Source organism: Salmo trutta, chromosome 27 (genome assembly GCF_901001165.1).
Source record: "Salmo trutta chromosome 27, fSalTru1.1, whole genome shotgun sequence".
Taxonomy (NCBI): domain Eukaryota; kingdom Metazoa; phylum Chordata; class Actinopteri; order Salmoniformes; family Salmonidae; genus Salmo; species Salmo trutta.
Window position 1 is genome coordinate 230,952 of NC_042983.1, and position 21,160 is coordinate 252,111.

At 42.0% G+C, this 21,160-nt stretch overlaps 1 protein-coding gene across 1 annotated transcript in view; it reads right to left on the minus strand.

Moving 5' to 3' along the window:
• Positions 1-1,014: 1,014 nt before the first annotated feature.
• Positions 1,015-21,160, minus strand: part of LOC115164089 (ras-specific guanine nucleotide-releasing factor 2) — a 182,581-nt gene continuing 162,435 nt past the window's right edge. The window contains exons 22-28 of the mRNA XM_029716198.1: positions 12,482-12,585; positions 12,314-12,398; positions 11,593-11,790; positions 4,637-4,716; positions 4,394-4,511; positions 4,069-4,137; positions 1,015-3,969 (exon numbers count right to left, since the gene is read on the minus strand). Of these exons, the coding sequence (XP_029572058.1) occupies positions 3,877-3,969; positions 4,069-4,137; positions 4,394-4,511; positions 4,637-4,716; positions 11,593-11,790; positions 12,314-12,398; positions 12,482-12,585 (747 nt within the window). The 3' untranslated portion in view covers positions 1,015-3,876. The remainder of the gene's footprint in view (positions 3,970-4,068; positions 4,138-4,393; positions 4,512-4,636; positions 4,717-11,592; positions 11,791-12,313; positions 12,399-12,481; positions 12,586-21,160) is intronic.

The following is a 21,160-nucleotide window of genomic DNA, read 5'->3' on the forward strand; positions in this document are numbered from 1 at the left end:
AATTCCCAATGTGGCCCTCATACCATCACGGTCATCTAATAATCTCCAGTTTACAATTGGCTAATTCATCCCCCCTCCTCTCCCCTTGATATAAATAAGAATGTGTTCTCAGTCAACTTACCTGGTTAAATAAAAAAGCACATTCCTCCAGATCCTCAAATAGGCTACAATATATTTTGTCAGAATGTATTTTTATTGTACTTGACACATAAATGCATTTAAATTACTACAAAAATTACGACAAAAATGTTACATTATCAGTCAGGTAGTGATTCAATTTTTTTTCAAGCTGAAGAGAGGCACGACTATAGTCATAATTTTTTTTTATGAAGTTGAACATGTGCTCTTTATAAGAGAATGGAACATTTTGGTGAAATCAAATGTTTGTTTTTTTAACCATAATTTAAATGATATCACTAACCATATACGCATCCACAGTTTTTATACGAGTATAGTCATACCGTATAAAAAAAAATCAAGACAGCGGTGATGGAAACAGGAAGCTTCGGTTCAATTGGTGGGATATTTTTGTGTCTGTAAAATGAATTATGCGTGACATGGCAGTGGAACCGCCTTTATGCGCAAATATTGATATATAATAACAATCATATTGAAGTAAACTTGGAGTCAAGTAAACTTGGTGTGTGGTCCTCCCACTACGACTCGGAAAAGCATGCAGTTTATTAGGCTACAGATTAAATAATTTATGATGATCTTCACAGGGTGGTGACAGTAATCTTGATGTTCCTTTCCAATAAATATTGAGGGTCTGATTCTGGTGACATGATGATCGATGCTTGACTGCCGTTTGATAAATACAGATATTCTCGCTCTTATCCATAAATAAAAATATTCTCGCTCTTATCCATAATAATCTCATCATGTAGACTAGCCTACCCACACAGCATACTGTATCTACGAACTGTTGGCTAGAGTGCATGTGCCAAGACCAGAGTAGGCACACAGTTTTTGTGAGGAAACTATTGGTAGAGTTGAAAATGCAATGGAAACACGTTGAACTGTAGATTTTTATTTGGTACACGAAAACTTAAGCGAAAAAGTACATTTTGTGTGCACTACGTCATCATTCACTGATTTTTATACGCCACAAGTCTGTTTGGAGGAAACACACCGCTGGTGGGAAAATGCACATATTTTCTTTATGTAGATTTTATAATATTCACATGGAAATCTGTTTCCAATTGGATTCAAACCTAGCTAGTGCCAAAGTTTTGGCTTGGTGGCAAATTCTCCATTGATCAATACGTAAAGAGTAATTTAAATATCCTCTGAAGGGACAAATTATGTCATATGCCGAATTAGGAACCACTTTGGCCACCCTGTAGACTAGATGTCATAGTCATGCATTTCTGGAATTGTCAGGCATTACATGCATTTTAACAAAGATGCAAATGTTTGTACATGCATCTCTGGAATAAATGTTTAGGCATTACATGCATTTTAACAAAGATGTAAATGTATGTACATCTAAGTTAAATATATTGAGAGAAAAAAATGTATGGGATGAATGCACTAATGTAAGTCGCTCTGGAGCATCTGCTAAATGACTAAAATGTAAAATATATATGTTTTAATCCAAGTAAAGATGTACTGATGAGTTCGGAATTCCATGATCGGAACTCAAGAGCTGCATTAACTGTATGTAACCTCTAAAGCAACCTCTATCGCTTCATGCTGACAGCTACTGTCAGACTCATACAGATAACTGGACTAGAACACTCATGCGACCATGTAAAGCCAATGAAGCTAAAGACAAAATTCAATTTGAGAGGACAATAAAGGATTCCCAGCTAGCTCATAATGTCCCCATAGCATTCCCTTGAGGTTCTCTTTTGGTTATTTGAAAAATTACTTTCCCACATTGTTCTGGGAACCAACATTTGTTAGCTGGGTTTTCATTTTTCAATTAGGAGCAAACTGCAACAGGACCACATGCTCATCAAACTGCATAAGGAGTGGTTATTGTAAAGTTGTGAACAGGCCCTGCTGAACGTGCTACAAGTGTTGTTGTCAGATAAAGCATGGGAATGTCTGGGCCACTAGAGGGACATAACAAGTCACTTCTCTTTAACCACCCTCACTCCATGGCAGTACAATAGTTTTATATGCCTGAATCTCAATTGTATATCCTTGATCCTATTCAATTATATGTAGTTATACGTAATTCTATCCTTGTCATTTCTCCTTGCCTACTTCTGAGAGGAGGATCTTTTGCTCCAAAGTGCTTTGAGAAGGAGATGAGGATTTGAGGAATGAAGGAATAACAATTGATATTTACCCAATGATTCCATATCATCTGAATGAGCAGATACATTATTACTAGGGATCTACAACTTCACCAAAGAATGCCACAGATGGAAATTTGCTAACTTGACAGCAAATATTTGAAAAGGGGGAAATATTACTTGTTCATCTGAATTGATTGGTATTGTTGTTAGAACATATAGAGGACTGAGAATCTACCTATAGAAAAAAACAATAATAAAGGCACATTTGAAGCATCTAATTCTCATCATTCAAATGGACAAACTACAGAATTGGTAGAGCTTACAAGATATTAGACATCAAAACCGGATTGTACTGTACCGGATTCTACTGTATTCTTTCAGATACCGGTCACCAGTTTGTAGATTAATATTTCATTATTTATTAAGAGCAATTTCAACAACACGATACACATAAATGGTAAACTATTACAAATGAAGCTTTATTATTTCTTTATTTTATTGTCACATACACCTGTTCGGTGCAGTGAAATGTGTTGTTTTACAAGGTCAGCCATAGTACAATGGCGGCCCTGGAGCAAATTAGGGTTAAGTGCCTTGCTCAAGGGAACATCAACAGATTGTTGGCTAAGGTATTCTAACAAGCGACATTTCAGTTACTGGCCCAAAGCACTAACCGCTAGGCTACCTCCCACCCAGTTGGCTACAGTACCTGCCGCCCAGTTTCTAAATCTAAATTCATTTTGAAGCACTTAGTTTCTCATTACCACAGTCAGACTGAATCTTAAAAGGAGTTTCTATTTACCACTTACATTTAATATATTTAGTAGTAGTAATGTATGAGTTAATTCCGGCAGGTGTGTTCGAAAATCTACACCCATAGATTCCATCCGACCCTCATAATAAAGTGATTTATGATTGGTAGATGGGATGCATAGTGGTTGTGTAGTCTTCAGAGACCAAAGAGAGTGAAGCATGTTAACATGCAGGGGTCAGGACCAAGGCCAAATAAACACGAAAACCCCAGTTAGGATCATGCAAAGTCAAGTGATCACCATTTGGTGTGAAAGCATGGGTGCTTCAGCTCAAGGACATGGCACAGTAAAGCAGCACAGCGTAACATACACAAGTCCAGACTCTTAGAGCTATACATGCTACATTTCATCTCCTTATGATACACCTTTTAAACATTTTCAAAGACAAAAAAGTGTCTCAATGGCAACCTATTACCTAAATAGTGCAGTCCTACATGGGGAACAGGGTGCCATTTGAGATTTTCCCAAAGATTGTTCAATCTCCACCAACTCTGATTTGATCTGCTGGCAGAAGAACCATGTTTCACATCAATGATGTCACACTCTGGGAGAAGGATGATGAGGTCACACAATGACACCTCACTTCCTGTTTACCCTTCCTCTCAGAAAACAAATTCAAAAGATCCCCCCATCATCATCTAAAAACAACAAGGATTTTCTCCCTACGTTCCTTCTCAATACTCTCTCTCTCTTTTTCTCTCTGTCTCTTCAATAATCCACTCTCTCTTTGTCGTTCATTATCCCAGGTATGCAGGCGTGTTGCCCACATAGAGGGACAGGGTTGCCAGGGTCCCGTTGCTCGCGGTGACTGTCCCTCAGGCCGGTAGTCGGGGCTCTATCTTAAGAGAGAGGTCATAGAGAGTGTCCTCATCCATGATCAGAGTCTTGTCCAACAGGTACTGAGTCACCTGGAGAGAGGGAAGGGGTACACACTGAAGAAAAGCAAAACAGACTAGGAAAATAGCCATTGGCAATATGAAAAGTGTCCAGTAAGTAAGTAGGCGTACCTTAGGCTGGTGTTCTATCCTGTAGGGTGTCTGCTGGAACTGGCGGATTTCTCGGATGATGTGGGAGATCTAGGACACACAACATTTTCAACACAGCTCTTCATCACATATCTCAGAACTCAATTAAATCTATGGCAGATCAATGGAAACAGCAGTGCTGCAGCTTCACTGAACATGTTCATGCTGTATTCTATGGGATGAAAGTGGTTTCACATTGGTATGCAATGTGTGTAAAATAAAATAAAATGTTATTTGTCACATACATGGTCCTTCCCAACAATGCAGAGAGAAAATACAGAGTGCCTGCATGTGTGTGTGTGTTTACCATCCTCATCTTGGAGAAGTTGACCAAGCCCTCCTCAGTGAAGTTAGGTGTTCCTTCCTCGATAAAGGCGAGGTCAGTCAGGTACATACCCAGGTAGGGCACACTGGGAGGGTTACAACTGGGGAAGAGAAAAGTAGGAGGGAGACAAGAAGAGAGTTAGGGACAAAATATTCTGGGCCACACCTTCCTCACTGAAAAGAAAGGACTTGATGTAAGTTTTCACCAATAAGATTTGTGTCTCACTTTTTCAGGGTTTCCCTCAGGTTTTTGAATCTCCCTTCAGATGACACAGTCTTCTGCAGCTTGTCCATCAGGGCTTTAGTCTGTCAAAACCAAACACAACAATGTTTTAACCTCTCTAGGGTAGGTGGCACCAAATCGTCCCACCTACGTAACAGCCAGTGGAATCCTGTGGCGCGTTATTCAAATACCTTAGAAATGCTATTACTTCAATTTCTCAAACATATTACTATTTTACAGCATTTTAAAGACAAGACTCTCGTGAATCTAACCACACTGTCCGATTTCAAAAAGACTTTACAACGAAAGCAAAACATTAGATTATGTCAGCAGAGTACCCAGCCAGAAATAATCAGACACCCATTTTTTAAGCTAGCATATAATGTCACATAACCCCAAAAGACAGCTAAATGCAGCACTAACCTTTGATGATCTTCATCAGATGACACACCTAGGACATTATGTTATACAATACATGCATGTTTTGTTCAATCAAGTTCATATTTATATCAAAAACCAGCTTTTTACATTAGCATGTGACGTTCAGAACTAGCATTCCCCCCGCAAACTTCCGGCGAATTTACTAACAATTTACTAAATTACTCACGATAAACGTTCACAAAAAGCATAACAATTATTTTAAGAATTATAGATACAGAACTCCTTTATGCAATCGCGGTGTCCGATTTAAAAATAGCTTTTCGGTGAAAGCACATTTTGCAATATTCTGAGTAGATAGCTCGACATCACAGGCTAGCTATTTTGACACCCACCAAGTTTGGTACTCACCAAACTCAGATTTACTATAAGAAAAATTGGATTACCTTTGCTGTTCTTCGTCAGAATGCACTCCCAGGACTTCTACTTCAATAACAAATGTTGGTTTGGTTCCAAATAATCCACAGTTATATCCAAATAGCGGCGTTTTGTTCGTGCGGTCAATGTCCATTTGGAAGACTCATTTGCAACCAAGCTTCCTAACTAATGTCTTGAGATGTTGCTTCCATATAGGCACATAATTTCCCCCTCTCATGATGCCATCAATTTTGTGAAGTGCACCAGTCCCTCCTGCAGCAAAGCACCCCCACAACATGATGCTGCCACCCCTGTGCTTCACGGTTGGGATGGTGTTTTTCGGCTTGCAAGCCTCCCCCTTTTTCCTCCAAACATAATGATGGTCATTATGGCCAGACAGTTCTATTTTTGTTTCATCAGACCAGAGGACATTTCTCCAAAAAGTACGATCTTTGTCCCCATGTGCAGTTTCAAACTGTAGTCTGGCTTTTATATGGCGGTTTTGGAGTAATGGCTTCTTCCTTGCTGAGTGGCCTTTCAGGTTATGTTGATATAGGACTTGTTTTACTGTGGATATAGACACATTTGTATCTGTTTCCTCCATCATCTTCACAAGGTCCTTTGCTTTTGTTCTGGGTTGATTTGCACTTTTCGCACCAAAGTACGTTATTCTCCAGGAGACAGAACACATCTTTGTCCTGAGCGGTATGACGGCTGCGTGGTCCCATGGTGTTTATACTTGCATACTATTGTTTGTACAGATTAATGTTACCTTCGGGCGTTTGGAAATTCCCCCAAATGATGAACCAGACTTGTGGAGGTCTACAATTTTGTTTTTGAGGTCTTCACTGATTTCTTTAGATTTTCCCATGATGTCAAGCAAAGAGGCACTGAGTTTGAAGGAAGACCTTGAAATACATCCACAGGTACACCTCCAATTGACTCAAATAATGTGATCAAATGATCAGAAGCTTATAAAGCGATGACATAATTTTCAGGGATTTTCCAAGCTGTTTAATGACTCTAACCTAAGTGTATGTAAACTTCCGACTTCAACTGTATAGAGGGATTGATGGGGGGGTTATAACAACACTTAAATTTTAACTTATATTATAAGGCAGCAGCCCAACTCCTTCCTTGTCTCTAATGTGACAGACTGGAATGTGTGTGCCTTATGGAGAATCTACCTCAGAACTGTAACATGCAAAAAATGGACTTCGGGACATTATATTTCATCAGCCAAAATGGTGGTAACAATGACAGATGGAATATGAAAAGGAATGTAATTTTGTTATGTTATTAAAAGTTTAAAAATTTTTTAATTTATTTTTATTTTATTTCACCTTTATTTAACCAGGTAGGCAAGTTGAGAACAAGTTCTCATTTACAATTGCGACCTGGCCAAGATAAAGCAAAGCAGTTCGACAACATACAAAAACACAGAGTTACACATGGAGTAAAACAACATACAATCAATGATGCAGTAGAAAAAAATAAGACTATATACAATGTGAGCAAATGATGTGAGATAATGGAGGTAAAGGCAAAAAAAATGCCATGGTGGCAAAGTAAATAAAGTATGGCAAGAAAAACACTGGAATGGTAGACTTGTAGTTTGAAGAAAGTTAAAAGTTAAAATATAAATAATATGGTGCAAAGGAGCAAAATAAATAAAATAAATAAATACAGTAGGGGAAAAGGTAGTAGTTTGGGCTCAATTAAAGATGGGCTATGTACAGGTGCAGAGATCTGTGAGCTGCTCTGACAGCTGGTGCTTAAAACTAGTGAGGGAGATAAGTGTTTCCAGTTTTAGAGATTTTTGTAGTTCGTTCCAGTCATTGGCAGCTGAGAACTGGAAGGAGAGACGACCAAAGGAGGAGTTGGCTTTAGGGGTGACCAGAGAGATATACCTGCTGGAGCGCGTGCTACAGGTGGGTGCTGCTATGGTGACCAGTGAGCGGAGATAAGGGGGGACTTTACCTAGCAGGGTCTTGTAGATGACCTGGAGCCAATGTGTTTGGCGACGATTATGAAGTGAAGGCCAGCCAACGAGAGCATACAGGTCGCAGTGGTGGGTTGTATATGGGGCTTTGGTGACAAAACGGATGGCACTGTGATAGACTGCATCCAGCTTGTTGAGTAGGGTATTGGAGGCTATTTTGTAAATGACATCGCCGAAGTCGAGGATTGGTAGGATGGTCAGTTTTACGAGGGTATGTTTGGCAGCATGAGTGAAGGATGCTTTGTTGCGAAATAGGAAGCCAATTCTAGCTTTCACTTTGGATTGGAGATGATTGATGTGAGTCTGGAAGGAGAGTTTACAGTCTAACCAGACACCTAGGTATTTGTAGTTGTCCACAAATTCTAAGTTAGAACCGTCCAGAGAAGTTATGCTGGATGGGCGGGCAGGTGCAGGCAGCGATCGGTTGAAGAGCATGCATTTAGTTTTACTTGTGTTTAGGAGCAGTTGGAGACCACGGAAGGAGAGTTGAATGGCATTGAAGCTCGTCTGGAGGGTTGTTAACACAGTGTCCAAAGAAGGGCCAGAAGTATACAGAATGGTGTCGTCTGCGTAGAGGTGGATCAGAGATTCACCAGCAGCAAGAGCGACATCATTTATGTATACAGAGAAAAGAGTTGGCCCAAGAATTGAACCCTGTGGTACCCCCATAGAGACTGCCAGAGGTCCAGACAGTAGGCCCTCCGATTTGACACACTGAACTCTGTCAGAGAAGTAGTTGGTGAACCAGGCGACGCAATCGTTTGAGAAACCAAGGCTACTAAGTCTGCCGATGAGGATGTGGTGATTAACAGAGTCAAAAGCTTTGGCCAGGTCAATGAATACGGCAGCACAGTAATGTTTCTTATCGATGGCGGTTACGATGTCGTTTAGGACCTTGAGCGTGGCTGAGGTGCACCCATGACCAGCTCTGAAACCAGATTGCATAGCGGAGAGGGTGCGGTGGGATTCAAAATAGTCGGTAATCTGTTTGTTGACTTGGCTTTCGAAGACCTTAGAAAGGCAGGGTAGGATGGATATAGGTCTGTAGCAATTTGGGTCAAGAGTGTCACCTCCTTTGAAGAGGGGGATGACAGCAGCTGCTTTCCAATCTGTGGGAATCTCAGACGACACGAAAGAGAGGTTGAACAGGCTGGTAATAGGGGTTGCAATAATTTCGGCAGATAATTTTAGAAAGAAAGGGTCCAGATTGTCAAGCCCAGCTGATTTGTAGGGGTCCAGATTTTGCAGCTCTTTCAGAACATCAGCTGAATGGATTTGGGAGAAGGAGAAATGGGGGAGGCTTGGGCGAGTAGCTGTGGGGGGTGCAGTGTTGTTGAATGCAGTAGGGGTAGTTAGGTGGAAAGCATGGCCAGCCGTAGAAAAATGCTTATTGAAATTCTCAATTATAGTGGGCTTATCGGTGGTGACAGAGTTTCCTATCCTCAGTGCAGTGGGCAGTTGGGAGGAGGTGTTCTTATTCTCCATGGACTTTACAATGTCCCAGAACTTTTTAGAGTTGGAGTTGCACGAAGCAAATTTCTGTTTGAAAAAGCTAGCCTTGGCGTTTCTAACTGCCTGTGTGTATTGGTTTCTAACTTCCCTAAAAAGTTGCATATCGCGGGGGCAGTTCGATGCTAATGCAGAACGCCACAGGATATTTTTGTGTTGGTTAAGGGCAGTCAGGTCTGGGGAGAACCAAGGGCTATATCTGTTCCTGGTTCTAAATTTCTTGAAAGGGGCATGCTTATTTAAGATGGAGAGGAAGGCATTTTTAAAAAATAACCAGGCATCCTCTACTGACGGGATGAGGTCAATATCCTTCCAGGATACCAGGGCCAGGTCGATTAGAAAGGCTTGCTCGTTGAAATGTTTCAGGGAGCGTTTGACAGTGATGAGTGGACGTCGTTTGACCGCTGACCCATTACGGGTGCAGGCAATGAGGCAGTGATCGCTGAGATCTTGGTTGAAAACAGCAGAGGTGTAATTAGAGGGCACATTGGTTAGGATGATATCTATGAGGGTGCCAGTGTTTGCGGCTTTGGGGTTGTACCTGGTGGGTTCATTAATAATTTGTGTGAGATTGAGGGCATCAAGCTTGGATTGTAGAATGGCTGGGGTGTTAAGCATGTCCCAGTTTAGGTCGCCTAGTAGCACGAGCTCTGAAGATAGATGGGGGGCAATCAGTTCACATATGGTGTCCAGAGCACAGCTAGGGGCCGAGGGGGGTCTATAGCAGGCGGCAACGGTGAGAGACTTGTTTTTTGAGAGGTGGATTTTTAAAAGTAGAAGTTCAAATTGTTTGGGTACAGACCTGGATAGCAGGACAGAACTCTGCAAGCTATCTCTGCAGTAGATTGCAACACCGCCCCCTTTGGTCGTTCTATCTTGTCTGAAAACGTTGTAGTTAGGGATGAAGATTTCACCGTTTTTGGTGGACTTCCTAAGCCAAGATTCAGACACAGCTAGGACATCCGGGTTGGCAGAGTGTGCTAAAGCAGTGAATAAAACAAACTTAGGGAGGAGGCTTCTAATGTTAACATGCATGAAACCAAGGCTATTACGGTTACAGAAGTCATCAAAAGAGAGCGCCTGGGGAGTAGGTGTGGAGCCAGGCACTGCAGGGCCTGGATTCACCTCTACATCCCCAGCGGAGCAGAGAAGAATAAGTATGAGGGTACGGCTAAAAGCTATAAGAATTGGTCGTCTGTGACGTCCAGAATAGAGAGAAAAAGGAGCAGGTATCTGGGGGCGATAAAATAGCTTCAAGGTATAATGTACAGACAAAGGTATGGTGGGATGTGAGTACAGAGGAGGTAAACCTAGGCATTTAGTGATTATGAGAGAGATATGGTCTCTCTTGACAATGTTATAACGAAAACATTGTAACTTGAAGAGGTTTCATAATATGTACATGAAGTTTACATACTGTGCGTTGTGTAGAAATTATCCAGATCAAAGAGAATGTTTTTGTAACGATGAACTGTGATTTTAGTTGTCTAAACGAGATCATAGTTTCCGTCTTCATGACATGTTCTCTGAGTTTCCTGGGACGTAGCTCGTTACTAGTCAAGGTATGTTCTAATACCTGGAAACCCAGAGAGCATGTCATAAAGACGGAAATGCCCCTTTGTGACCCGAGGGTATAAAACATGTGAGTTAAGAATTTTACATGCAGACTAAGTTTACCACGCGCTGCAGCCGAGGTTTACGACTAGCCGTGACCACGAAACACAACACGAGATTGAAGATAAAAAAATCTCTGAACAATCAAGTTCATGGTGGAGTAGCTATTCTGTATTGTATCTAAGTACTGTATCTGAGAAGGGGAATTCAAGAAAGACCAACCGGTTATTCTCTTCAAATCATCGGTTGTCTACACGGCCCTTCTACCCAAGCTGGGAGCGTTGACACAGCTGATTAGTCTCCTAAGAAGACTACTCTCACAGATCAAGTGCAAGGAAACAGACAACCAAGAGAAAGGACATTGTGACATTGTGTGGACAATCAGAGACTTACATCCGGTAACGCGGCCATCGAAAGAAAAGGGCGTCAGCCAAACCTATCCCACTAAGCAGAACTCGGTCCACGAAGAGATACCCAACGGAGACCTTCAACAAGTAAATACATTCTCACCCATAAGAGCGACAGTTCGAGGCAAGGTGTTAGAGCTAAACTAAGCATAGTTTACAAATGTATCTAAGTGAGCTTTTCTCTCATGCACTTTTCTCTCTCTCTCTCTCTCTTTCTTTAAATCTCCATCTTGTGTAACACGTGTCATATTGTGTGGGACCACTAGGGACCTGTTGCCATTGTATTAGGTTCTAATCAATAGCCTAGACTGTGTGTGTTTGTGTATGTGTATCTTATGTTATCATTTAACTTGTTAGTAAATAAATAATCAACTCGATTTGTGTGGTACGGAATGATCAGTAAGACCCGGGTTTGTGCAGATTTACGAATTATCCAACATTCAGAATGAGACTGATGAAATTAATTAATTAGTGACTGCTATGAAATCGATATTCTGATATTCTTTGAGTTAAATCGGGAAACGGTAACTCTTTAAACAAACTTTTCCCGTGGTGCCCAAGGTTACCGAGTAAATGGAGAGTGATTGAGTGCAGACCTCTGGAGAAGGGTAAAGAATTAGAACATTTCCCACCTGTTTGCAGACTTTGGCCCATGTCTTCTTCAACCTGTAGATGGCGCTGCGGTTCAGAGCTGAGGTGATCTCTAAGACTCCATTGTAGTTGTTGAGGCAGCGGCAGATGTCGGCCACAGCCACCCATTTTTCGATAGAGTTGGCCCTGGAGCCCACGTCAGTATGGGTCATGATCTGAGACGCCACCAGGTTACTCATCTAGAGGAGGGGGAGAGGGGAAAAGACAGAGAGAGAGAGGGAGAGAAAGAGACAGGGGGTGGGAAGCAGAGAGGAGAACGGTAAAGAGGAGACACACTCACTTTAAGTATAGCCCACTGGGCACAGACGTCAGTTCAACATCTAGTTTTGATTTACATTTGGTTCAGTTGACAACTAACCTGAATTCAACGTGAAATCACCCAAAAATGTCACCATGTCATTGGATTTCAGTTAAAAGTTGGGGCGGGGGGGGAAACTGCCCTTACGTTGATTACTTTTTACAAGTCCAATCAGTTTTCCAAGTTGATTCAACATCATCACATAGATTTTTTTGGGTTGAAATGATGTGGAAACCAAGTTGATTCAACCAGTTTTTGCCCAGTGGGAGGCCTCCAAATAAAGTAAAGACACACACACACACACACACACACACACACACACACACACACACACACACACACACACACACACACACACACACACACACACACACACACACACACACACACACACACAAACTCACATCATTGAAGTGCTGGCTGGTCTTCATGATGTAGGGAGTCCTCTCAGACTTATCCACCTTCATCCAGCCCTGCCCCAGGAACTCCCTGACAGAGAGACAGCACATACTGATATGAGATCATCACAAGAAATGACATCATCACTTTAGAATATGAGGTGACAGACTCACTCATAGGGGATACTCCTGAAAACGATGTGGTCCAGTAGTGTGATCTGTTCAGCCAGCTCCATGGCAGACAGAGACTCAAAACACTCTGACCTAGGACACTCCACCTGGAAGAGAACGTACACACACCAGCATGAGACATACATACATACACACACACATGCATCCAAAAAAACAGCAGATGGTGCCTAAGTCTCACAGACTGGCGGGCCTATTTATATCAAAGCTCAAATATTATGTATCCTTAGTATAGATCACAGGAGGCTGGTGAGGGGAGGACAGCTCATAAAAATTAAAAATGATGGAATGGAGTGAATGGAATGGGATCAAACACATGGAGATCATGTGTTTGATTCCATTTAATCCGTTCCAGCCATTATTATGAGCCCGCCTTCCCTAATTAAGGTGCCACCAGCCGCCATGGTGATTCTGGCAAGAACCACAGAGGTCTCTGTAAGACTGAACCTGGTGCCCGGCTACCAGATGGAGGGCACCACTGCGTTCTTCCAACCCTCTCCGCGACTATTCAACTTGGGGCTAACTGTCAATGGTAACCCGCTGTAGGAACTAAACTCTGGTTCCACTTATCTCCTGGTACAGAATCTAACTCAAGCAGATATTTCCATTCCTCAGCACACTCAGCTAGGAACATTGATTGATTACTCCTTCCATAATTTTGAACTTGTTGTTCCGGTGATTGGGCCTCTTCCGTCCTCCCTAGACCTATGTTGCGAGGGTGGAACGTTTTTTATTTGTCCGTCAAAAGCATTCGCAATAACTCCCATATTGCCACTTGACGACACATCGACGTTCAGGCTGGATGTCGATTCTGACAACCAGCTGTTGATATACCACATTGTCACGGAGGACGATAACGGATCTCCTCCTGTATGTGAGGTACACTCTTGTGAGGTAACAACAGATGATTCCCCCACCGTTGACATGCCGTCACCACCTGATGAAAACCTGTACGATATCGCCAAACCATATGCTGGTTTCCATGCACAGGTACTTACAGCTACTGTCGGAAGCTGACGCACTTGTCAATCACACTGAACAACATCAGTTGCGGGAATTGTTTAACCTGTTATGCATAGGGGGCATTTTCACGGCCGGATAAAAAACGTACCCGATTTAATCTGATTATTACTCCTGCCCAGAAACTAGAATATGCATATAATTATTAGCTTTGGATAGAAAACACCCTAAAGTTTCTAAAACTGTTTGAATGGTGTCTGTGAGTATAACATAACTCATATGGCAGTCAAAAACCTGAGAAGATTCCAAACAGGAAGTACCCTCTCTGACCATTCCTTGGGCTTCTTGCCTCTGTTTATTGAACATTTAGGATCTTTGCTGTAACGTGACACTTCCTACGGCTCCCATAGGCTCTCAGAACCCGGGAAAAAGCTGAATGATGTAATTCCAGCCCCAGGCTGAAACACATTAGCGCTTTTGGCAAGTGCTCTATCAGAGGGCCATCAGACTGAGGCTCGTGCATGAGGGGATCCCATGCTTTTACTTTCGCCCTCTTTGTATTAAAAAACGATTTCCCGGTTGGAATATTATCGCTTTTTTACGAGAAAAATGGCATAAAAATTGATTTTAAACAGCGGTTGACATGCTTCGAAGTACGGTAATGGAATATTTAGAATTTTTTTGTCACGAAATGCGTCGTGCTCGTCACCCTTATTTACCCTTTCGGATAGTGTCTTTAACATTTTTCTTATAGTAAATCTGACTTTGGTGAGTGCTAAACTTGCTGGGTGTCTAAATAGCTAGCCCTGTGATGCCGGGCTATCTACTTAGAATATTGCAAAATGTGCTTTCACCGAAAAGCTATTTTCAAATCGGACATAGCGAGTGCATATAGGAGTTCTGTATCTATAATTCTTAAAATAATTGTTATGTTTCTTGTGAACGTTTATCGTGAGTAATTTAGTAAATTCACCGGAAGTGTTTGGTGGGAATGCTAGTCACATGCTAGTCACCTGCAAGCGTCCCACCTAGCCCAGAGAGGTTAACCACGTTTTATAATGAGTATTTTTTGTAAATTCACTGGCAGTTTTGAGACACATTTTCTCAACGACACGCACCGATGTAAAATGCTGTTTTTGGATATACATATGAACTTGATAGAACAAAAATGCATGTATTGTCTAACATAATGTCCTAGGAGTGTCATCTGATGAAGATTGTCAAAGGTTAGTGCATAATTTTAGCTGGTTTTCTGCTTTTGGTGACGCCTGTCCTTGAATTGAAAATGGATGTGTGTACTTTTTTGGCTATGTACTCTCCTAACACAATCTAACTTTATGCTTTCGTCGTAAAGCCTCTTTGAAATCGGACAATGTGGTTCGATTAAGGAGATGTTTATCTTTTAAATGGTGTAAAATAGTTGATTGTTTGAGAAATTGAAATTATTCGATTTTTAATGTTTTGAATTTCCCGCCGTGCTAGCAATCCCGTCAGTGGGATTAGGTTAACCTCTATCCCCAATTAACCATGCTACCACTGTATCATCAAAGGTATTATCTAAGTGAGTTTCAGAGATCAGAATATGAATGTCATCTGTTACAAGCAAGTTATTGACTTCATGGACCTTGTTTCTCAGGCTACCTGGGCTATTTTTAGAACTTTTCTGGCTTGCTTGATTGTCTTTATTGCTTTACTGGGAAGTTTATCAGAAGTAGACATGCTCCTGTTATTAATATTGGAGCTGATACTGCAGGGTAAGCTGCACAAAGTAGTCTTCCTACTAGGGCACACCGCCTCAGTGCTAACAGTGTAAGTCAGGTTCATAGGCTCATGATTACTGCATCAATAGCTGTAGGATCAACAGAGATATTCAGGGCAATTAGGGGACATAAATGAAGCTACTTACATTGTGTCTGCCAACTCCACTAGGATAATGTACATTTGATGCAGCATTATGACGACTCATTGTCACAAAGGTAGGGATTTACTGAGCTGGTTTTGGGTCATTGATAAGTTATTGTTTCAACGCAGCCTCAAAATGCGTGGGCAGATTCCAGGACCCAAGATGATTTGGATGTACTTCGTCATTCCTGTAGAGTATCTTCTGTTTCCAGAAGGTGTCAAAGTTATCTATAAAAGTGACTCCAGCAGAGCTACAGTAATATTTTAGCCAGATGTGTAATGCCAGTAGCCTGCTGAATCTTTCACACCCGTGGCCCAACAGCGGCCCAACAATGGTACTGGACCTGCAATTATAGGCGGTTTTATGGAGTCTTTTAATGCTAAAATCAATTATTTAAAATCAATTTTCAGATGTTCTGAGCTAGCCCTCCTGATGTCATTTGATCCCACATGGACTATGACAATGTCAGCTCCCGGCATCTGTTGTAGAATAGCCTTGTGATGTCCTGTACTCGTACTCCTGGGTAGCACATCGTTTTTGCCTTGGGAACCAAGATGTTTCTCACCATAGAACTGCTTATGATGACAGCTGGCGATGTTAAATGGGCCAGTCGCTCAGGCAGCCTCATGGTCTGATGAGGGTGAGAGCTGTGAGGATCTGAACTCGAAGTAGAAGCCACCGGAGAAGGAGACAGAACAGAGCACGAAGATGCAGGTACCTCCGGATCCGATCTTGAATGGGAAGCCCCCAAAGAAGAAAGTGTTGGAACCTCTGGAACCTTTGAAATTACATACCAGAAACACAAAGCTGTTTCTGGTCTGTGTCAAGTCCGAGCTCAACATCTCCAAGGAGATCACCGTTGCCAGAGGACGCTTTCTTCGACTTCCACCGCGAGGGACGTATCTCCATGGCTGGTTGATTGGGTCAATAACAGCTCCGTTCTCCAGGGAAGGAGGAGACCCCTTCAGTTATGGGACCTGCTGAGCACCGGCCAGTTGGCTGTGGAGAGCCAACACAGCGCCGACACTTCCACCAGACCAGAGCGGCGTCCGGCTACTAGGGTGGATGAAAAATAAAAAGTAGTTTGGCGTGGATTCCCCAGTAGCTTGTGTAGTTTTGCTACTTGCTTGCTAAGAGTAGCCACTTCGCCCCTGTAGTCCTCCGCAAGCAAGCAGTTGCTACATTGAAAGTCAGCACGGTCCACATTGTCCCGGAACAAAGCAAAGTAAGCACAGCTCCTGCAGCGCTGGAAATGTTCAATAGCGAGCTCCATTTGAGACCGCCGAGTCAGCTAGGCTAGCTGGGCTTCCGTGTCTCTCCCCCTCTGCGGAATCTGGAGGGATCCCGGGACAGACAGCAGCGCTCACAGCAACTAAGCCCAACAGTGCCGCAGGATCCAACATAAAATGAAAGTATATAAAAACACTGTCAGCTTTACAAAAACAATAAACCGAGGTCTCTCGTTCTGAGGTCAGCTTTCGGCTGTCACGCCCTGACCATAGAGAGCCCTTGGTTCTCTATGGTATTTGGGTCAGAGCGTGACTAGGGGGGTGTTCTAGTCATTCTATTTCTATGTTGGTGGTTTTGTATGGTTCCCTATTAGAGGCAGCTGGTAATCGTTGCCTCTAATTGGGGATCATATTTAGGAAGCCCTTATTTAGGAAGCCCTGTGGGATATTGTTTTTGTGTGTGTGCATGTTGCACCCCGGCTATCATGGTTGTTTATTGTTTTTCATGGTTCACTTTAAATATCGGCATTGAACAGCATTCAACAACAAACAGTACCAATCAAAAGTTTGGACACATCTAGTCATTCAAGGGTTGTTTGTTTATTTTTACTATTTTCTACAATGTAGAATAATAATGAATACATTAAAACTATGAAATAACACATATGGAATCATGTAGTAACCAAAAATCCTGCGGCCTTGATAACTTTGCACACTCTTGGCATTCTCTCAACCAGCTTCAAGAGGTAGTCACCTGAATGCATTTCAATTAATAACAGGTGTGCCTTTTTAAAGTTAATTTGTGGAATTTCTTTCCTTCTTAACGCGTTTGAGCCAAGTTAGAGGTGGTACACAGAAGATAGCCCTATTTGGTAAAAGACCAAGTCCATATTATGGCAAGAACAGCACAAATAAGTAAAGAGAAATGACAGTCCATCATTACTTTGATATGAAGGTCATTCAATCCGGAACATTTCAATAACTTTTAAAGTTTCTTCAACGCAGTCGCAAAAACTATCAAGCGCTATGATGAAACTGGCTCTCATGAGGACCGCCACAGAAAAGGAAGACCCAGAGTCACCTCTGCTGCAGACGATAAATTCATTAGAGTTAACTGCACCTCAGATTGCAGCCCAAATAAATGCTTCACAGAGTTCAAGAGACACATCTCAACATCAAATGTTCAGAGGAGACTGCGTGAATCAGACCTTCATGGTCAAATTGCTGCAGCGAAACCACTACGACGGACACCAATAAGAAGAAGAGACTTGCTTGGGCCAAAAAAAACACGAGTAATGGACATTAGACCAGTGGAAATCTGTCCTTTGATCTGATGAGTCCAAATGTGAGATCTTTGGTTCATACCACTGTGTCTTTGTGAGACGCAGAGTAGGTGAAGGGATGATATCCGCATGGCTTAACGAGCATGGCTACCACAGCATTCTGCAGCGATAAGCCATCCCATCTGGTTTGCGCTTAAGTGGGACTATCATTTGGACAATGACCCAAAACACACCTCCAGGGTGTGTTGGGCTATTTGACCAAGAAGGAGAGTGATGGAGTGCTGCATCAGATGACCTGGCTTCCACAATCACCCACCCTCAACACAATTGAGATGGTTTGGGATGAGTTGGACCACAGAGTGAAGGAAAAGCAGCCAACAAGTGCTCAGCATATGTGGGAACTCCTTCAAGACTGTTGGAATAGCATTCCTCATGAAGCTGGTTGAGAGAATACCAAGAGGGTGCAAAGTTGTCATCAAGGCAAAGGGTGGCTACTTTGAAGAATCTAAAATCAAAAATATATTTTGATTTGTTTAACACTTTTTGGTATCTACATGATTCCATATGTGTTATTTCATGGTGTTGATGTCTTCACTATTATTCTACAATGCAGAAAACAGTAAAAATAAAAACCCTTGAATGAGTAGGTGTGTCCAAACTTTTGACTGGTACTGTAACTGAACAATATGTAAACAATAAACAGTTAAGCTATTCTCTGCTTCAGATGCACAATGTCAAGGGCTGCATTGCAAATACCCATAAGGCTAATGCCATCATACTGTAGGCCAGTTTTCCCAACTCCGGTCCTCGAGTAACCCCAATTTACCCAGTTTATTGTAGCACTGGACAAACACACCTGATTCAACTTGTCAACTTCATGATTTAAATCAGGTATGTTTGTCCGGGGCTACAATACAAATGTGTGCTGTTGGGGGTACTCAAGGACTGGAGTTGTGAACCACTGCTGTAGGTCTATGGATGCATTGGCGTTGCATGCCATTATCAGCTGCAAAATGGGTTTACAAGGCTGATATACAAGAAATTGTGACAATCAAATAAAACAAATTGGAGGGCTTATGACTGAACAAAAAGGTAATGTTCATTTGAGAAAACACAGAAACAGACAAACTAGACAGATTCCCTTTACCTCTTTATTGCAGGATTGTGATCTGTGATTTATCAACAGCAACACTAGTTCATCTTGAATAATAGTTAAGTTAACAATTAAAACAAGTTTAAACACTTAACTTCAACGAATCAACACTATTTCACATCATTTCAAACTGTATAAGTAAGCTAACTCATATGTCAAGACATTTTAGGAATAAGTAGGCTATTATTACTAAAACTTAATTTAAGGTGAACAAAAAAATGTAAACGCCATAGGTTTTGATTTGATTTATTAAGATCCCCATTAGCAGACATCAATGGTGACAGCTAGTCTTACTGGGGTCCGATATATAACAAAAAATACATTACAGACAAAAGACATACATTTACATACATTAAAAAACATTGACATGTAGTGTGTGTATGCTCCTCAGAGGAGGAAGGGGAGGACCATCCTCCACAGTGAATTTCATAAAAATAAAAATGGTAAAACATTAAAGTTATTCTTTTTAGAGAAAACTATACAAAATATAATCACATCACCAAATAATTGATTAAAATACACTATTTTGCAAAGGTCTACAGTAGCCTCAACAGCACTCTGTAGGGGGGCACCATGGTGTAGCCAGAGAACAGCTAGCTTCCGTTCTCCTCTGGGTACATTGACTTCAATACAAAACCTAGGAGGCTCATGGTTCTCACCCCCTTCCACAGACTTCCACAGTAATTATGAAAACTTCCAGAGGACATCATTCAACCTATCAGAGCTCTTGCAGCATGAACTGACATGTTTTCCACCCAATCAAAGGATCAGATAATTAATCTAGAGTCACGCCCTGATCTGTTTCACCTGTTCTTCTGATTGTCTCCTTCTCCAGGTGTCGTTTATTTTCCCCAGTGTATTTATCCCTGTGTTTTCTGTCTCTCTGTGCCAGTTCGTCTTGTATGTTTTCAAGTCAACCAGCGTGTTTTCCCGTGCTCCTGTTTTCTATTCTCTTTTTTCTGGACTCCGTACCCGCCTGCCTGACCCTTCTGCCTGCCCTGACATCGAGCCTGTCTGCCACTCTTTACCTACCGTCCCCGTCCAGCCAGCTGAGTTCTCAGTACATTGCGCAGACAGGAATAAAGAACTCTCCAGGAAGAAGAAAGGCGGTGGTGTATGCTTCATGATTTACTACTCATGGTGTGATTGTGATAATGTTGTGATTGTGATAACGTTCACCAGACCTAGAAAACCTCACAATCAAATGCTGACCGTATTACCTCTGAAGAGAATTCTCTTTGGTTACAGTCACAGCTGTGCATATTCCCCCTCAAGCCGATACCACAACGGCCCTCAAGGAACTACACTGGACTTTGTGCAAACTGGAAACCACATATCCTGAGGCCGCATTTATTGTAGCTGGGGATTTTAACAAAGCAAATTTGTGGAAAATGCTACCAAAGTTCTATCTACACATTGACTGTAGTACTCACGCTAATAAAACACTCGACCACTGCTACTCCAACTTCCGGGATGAATGACTCCATTTTGCTCATCCCTTCCTATACGCATGAACTCAAACAGGAAGTACCCCTGCTAAGGTCTGTTCAACGCTGGTCTGACCAATCGGAATCCATGCTTCAAGATTGTTTTGATCACGCGGACTGGGAAATGTTCCGGGTAGCCTCAGAACAACATAGACGTATACACTGACACAGTGATTGTGTTCATCAGGAAAGTTATAGTGGATGTTGTTCCCACTGGGACTATTAAAACTTACCCAAATCAGAAACTGTGGATAGATGGCAGCATTCGCGCAAAACTGAAAGAGCGAACCACCGCATGTAATCATGGCAAGGTGACTGGAAATATGGTTGAATACAAACAGTATACGTAGTTATTCCATACATAAGGTAATCAAACAGGCAAAACGTCAGTACAGAGAACAAGTGGAGTCGCAATTCAACAGCTCAGATACGAGACGATTGTCTACAGACAATCACGGATTACAATGGGAAAATCTGCCACACCGCGAAAACCTGCCACAGCTGGCTGGAGTGTTTACGGACATATTCAATCTCTCCCTATCCTAGTCTGCTGTCCCCACTTGCTTTAAGATGTTCACCATTGTTCCTGTACCCAATCAAGCAAAGATAACTGAACTAAATGACTGTCGCCCCGTAGCACTCACTTCTG